Raw genomic sequence first — 3,997 nt, forward strand, 5'->3', positions numbered from 1 at the left:
CAGTGAGCATCTTTTAACTAAAAAGCCTCATCACTATTTCGACGAGGTTAGACAAAATACTTATTGGGTACATGGGGTCGGTTGTACTCATACTACACTTCTGCACCTTGTGTGCAGACTTTTGGAGCAGAGCTGCTGGTGATGTTGGGAGCTGACCCTGAAGATGTTCGTGCATTCCGGATATAGCTACTACTTGTTCTTGGTGGCTTTAGATTTTGTTAACCTGTTATGTAGTTTTCAACAGATTGTGTAGTTATTTGTATCGGCTTGTAAATTCTAAGTCTTAGAAGCTCATGATTTGTACTACCAGTTCTTGGGTATTTTGTAAAAGTTCAGATATTTCTTTTTTACCTTCCTATAATTTATTTTGACTTGTATTATATGTTAGTTGGCTTACCTAACGAGTCGAGTTAAGTAACCTTACGACTAGTAATTTTTGGGTCGTGACACTCTTCCTCGTGTAGCCTCTGATTATTACCTTTACAGCAGAAGAATGAACAATGACTCGTGTAGTCCACCTCACAAACTGATTACAAGCACGAGCATGAAAAAGTGACAGCTCAAAGCAATAATGGCAACCATGTAAAGAAATGGCCTCTGTTTTCCTTTTCTTCACGCTTGATTTATGATGACAAATATAATTATCAATCTTGCTCTGATAAGAATAAACCAGTTATCTTTTTATTTCTCAAATCTAGTTCGCTTTCATTCGTCAAATGTTTCGAGTAAAATTGAAAATCATATCCTACTGGTGGTAGTGGCAAAATGAATAAAAAAATAATTATCCATCCATTCATATTATTCATTAATATATGGGTTGCATAATAAATATTTTAAAAATAAGTCACATATGGATAAGATCCACATTATCCACTTAAAAATGGATAATCAATGGATAACCAAACTTTTACATTTGCAAAGACTCAAATTGATGGTTCCTCAAGTTTGAAAGATTAAGAATTTTCCCCAAAATTATCATATTCAAGAAGACATGAAAAATATGGATCATATTATTCGTCAGTTAACCCATTTTCTATTCATATTGAATATGAGTTGGATCATATATTTTATCCGTTTTACATTACTCGTTTTCGACCCGCACATATCCGACCTGACCTGCCCGTTTGACAACCCTATATCTTGCTATTCAAGAAATGGAAACATGAAACAAAGGGCCAAGCAATAGCCGAGTGTTAGCAAGTAGAGCAACATATATCCATTAGAGTTTAACTTATGAGCACAAGTACTGTATAATTTGTTTACATTCTCACGTTAAATTAACTTTGCAATAATATGTAATAATTCATAACAAATTTGATATAATTAATGACCTAGATAGAATAAATAACGTATTATAATCAGTTAAACTACACTAATTGTTTAGAAATTTATATGACAGTGTACAAATTCTATCAGCATGGCCTAGTGTTAGCAAGTGTAGAAGTATCAAACCCTTCTCTGGATAATGAGAGTACGTAGAAAGAAAATATAAGAGAAGAGAACGAACAAGAAAAAGGTTTAATCATGCTTATCGAAAAATTAAGTTCATTTGCACAAGCTAATGAAATTAACAATTCCATATGTTCAAGTGATGAAAGAGTAAAGAGAAGCACAATTGAAACCAGATCTATCTTTTATCTAATTAGCTCCAAGCATCACCAAACAAATTAATGATCAAAGCATGTCAAAAGATAGAAAAATATTAAAATGGAAAAAAGAATTATACAGTTTAGATTTTTTCATAATGTCGTTTATTCACCAGGATCCTCCACCTAACATTCCATTCCAATATCCAGCACTTGAATTCTCTTGCCCCTTACTCTGATTATAATTTTCAGCTTCAACACTTGTACCCGACAATTGCTTATTCAAGAAACCGAATGGGAACATCATTTTTGCATTATTTTCTTGAATTCCACTTAAAAAACTTGATGTGTACAAAGCGTTTAAATCCGGTGTTGGTGTTGAGATAAATGAAGTTAACCCTCTTGAGGCAATTCCAGTCCTAAGCAAATCCATTGTTGAAGTTGGAGTAGTACTTGAGGTTGAACTTAAGGGCTGATTATTTCCATTATTGCCCCTGTCCATCTTAGGAAATTCAAGAAAATCCGGCACACCATGGAAATAATTGTGATCATGTATAATAGATGGGAGCCCTATATTAAAATCTTGGCTATTTCCAAGATTAATCTTATAATTAGGGTTTTGATGAGAAAGACTTGGATTAGGGTTCGAATCAGGAAAATTTTGTGATGATGATGATAATGATAATGAAGAAGAAGAACATCTTCTATTCTTCCTTGAACCTCCTCCGACCGGAACATTTCTTAAAGTGCCCCCTTCTGTCCAATACCTGTCGAGACATAATATAATTTAGTAACTAAACGTGTGATATCGCTAACACAGTTTAAACTTTTAGATTAGTTGGTCACACAATTCAACAATCACTACTAAAAAAAATAAAAATTAACGACAGACAAATTCTGTAGCTAAATAGAAAAATTCAACGCTAGTCCTATTTATCAATGGATTAGCGACAAATTATTAAAAAAATTTGTTCGCTACGAGCGCTATATATAGAGTAGTGACGAAGTTCGTTGCTAATTCCACTTTTTTTAATAGTGAATATTACCTTCGACAAGTCTTGCAGAAGTATCTTGGTTGAGTAAGACTATAGTTGTTGTAGTAACAAAACTTGGTATTTGTTGAACTGCACCTCGGACAATTTACGGCTTGATCTTTTTGTGGTCTGACTTTTTTTTCCAGTGTAGAAGATGGCCTTGAACATGTAACATTAGGAGGATCTATTTCTGCAGCCATAGATGTTACAAGTCCAATATCCTAAAAATTAACAATCACAAAAAGGAGAAACAAAGTAGGTTAAGAAGATCAAAAGCGAAAAAGGGCTAGTGTGAAAATAAATGACACAATTTCTGGATAACTACTTTCACCTTTGAAATTAAATTGAAGGAAACTGAAAAGTAAACAATAATAATAACGAAGATCACCTTTTTCCCTATGCTTTATCTCTTATATCATGTATAAAGGAGGAAGAAAGAAAAAGTGCAGTACTTGATGTTTAAAGAGAATGAACGCTTTAATTATTTTTTTTACATAGTTTACATATAGGATTAGAAGAAATTTTAAAAAAATTCTAATTGAAGCTCAGGATTGAACATCATTTCATGAAGATAAAATCATCTTTAAGAAAAAAAAAAGAAGGATTTAATCGACAAGGATGCACATCCAAAAGAAATTCAAGAAAATCCATAATTGTTTTCTAGAAAACAAGTAATTAATATGCAGAAAATGAACTTAATTTTGTACCCACCTGAGTCCATTGTGTAGTATCCATAAATGGGGAAAATAAGCAAAAAAAGTCAAGAGAAAAAAAAGCAATGGCTGATGTCCTCTCAAGAACAAATATTTCACCTGCTTTGTCTGGAGCTGTCCTTAGTTTAAAGGAAGAAAGAATGTTTTGAGTTGTTTGTGAGTTGGCTTTTTATGGGTTGGTTTACTTTTTGGATGATGGAAAAGAAAAGGGGATATGTTTGTTTTGACTACACCTTGTGAAACCAGTATACTTTATTGTTATTTTTGGGTGTGAAATTATGTCCAAATTTCGTCAGGGATAGTGTATTCAATCTTATTTTAAACATTGTGAGTGGAATTATGAATGGATGTCCTGTAGTGGGTTTCTACTTTTTGACCCTATGATGGGGGTCTTCTGATTCTCATCATTCTCTTGTCATTTCATTTTAAGTTATCTTTCGTTTATTTATGCCAATGTGTATTTGTTGTCATAGACTAAATAAAGAAAAATTATAGTGAATGACTATTATAAGATAAATATAGGGTTTAAATCAAAGTTAATGGATTTTAAATTAACAATTTATACATATTCAATAAATTTTTTAAGATCTACAAATACAAGATTTAAACCAAATTTACTGGGTTCGACCAAATCCGCAATTCCTATGCTATCTCCGCCCATGAA

The 3,997-nt window shown here is 32.5% G+C and overlaps 1 protein-coding gene across 3 annotated transcripts; it reads right to left on the bottom strand.

Annotated features, from left to right (window-relative positions):
• Positions 1–1,615: 1,615 nt before the first annotated feature.
• LOC107792745 (dof zinc finger protein DOF2.5-like) lies at positions 1,616–3,558 on the bottom strand. 3 transcript variants are annotated; one of them, XM_016614975.2, is made up of 3 exons: positions 3,332–3,558; positions 2,633–2,841; positions 1,616–2,353 (listed from the first exon to the last, which is right to left on the bottom strand). In XM_016614975.2, the coding sequence occupies exons 1-3, from the start codon at positions 3,353–3,355 to the stop codon at positions 1,756–1,758; spliced, it is 831 nt and encodes a 276-aa protein (XP_016470461.2). In that variant the 5' UTR covers positions 3,356–3,558; the 3' UTR covers positions 1,616–1,755. The 3 variants fall into 3 exon arrangements, with proteins under 3 accessions (XP_016470461.2, XP_075102880.1, XP_075102881.1); XM_075246779.1 differs by having other exon boundaries at positions 3,433–3,556; XM_075246780.1 differs by lacking the exon at positions 3,332–3,558 and adding an exon at positions 3,009–3,297.
• Positions 3,559–3,997: the final 439 nt, after the last annotated feature.

Source organism: Nicotiana tabacum, chromosome 23 (assembly GCF_000715075.1).
Source record: "Nicotiana tabacum cultivar K326 chromosome 23, ASM71507v2, whole genome shotgun sequence".
NCBI lineage: Eukaryota > Viridiplantae > Streptophyta > Magnoliopsida > Solanales > Solanaceae > Nicotiana > Nicotiana tabacum.

What these genes read in the sequence shown, in the direction of transcription:
- LOC107792745 (XM_016614975.2), bottom strand. Translation starts at nt 3,355, where the DNA reads ATGGATACTACACAATGGACTCAG. An exon ending in ATACTACACAATGGACTCAG is followed by an intron (nt 2,842 to 3,331) that starts GTGGGTACAAAA and finishes GTTAATTTTTAG; the next exon opens with GATATTGGACTTGTAACATC. An exon ending in TTCTGCAAGACTTGTCGAAG is followed by an intron (nt 2,354 to 2,632) that starts GTAATATTCACT and finishes ATGTCTCGACAG; the next exon opens with GTATTGGACAGAAGGGGGCA.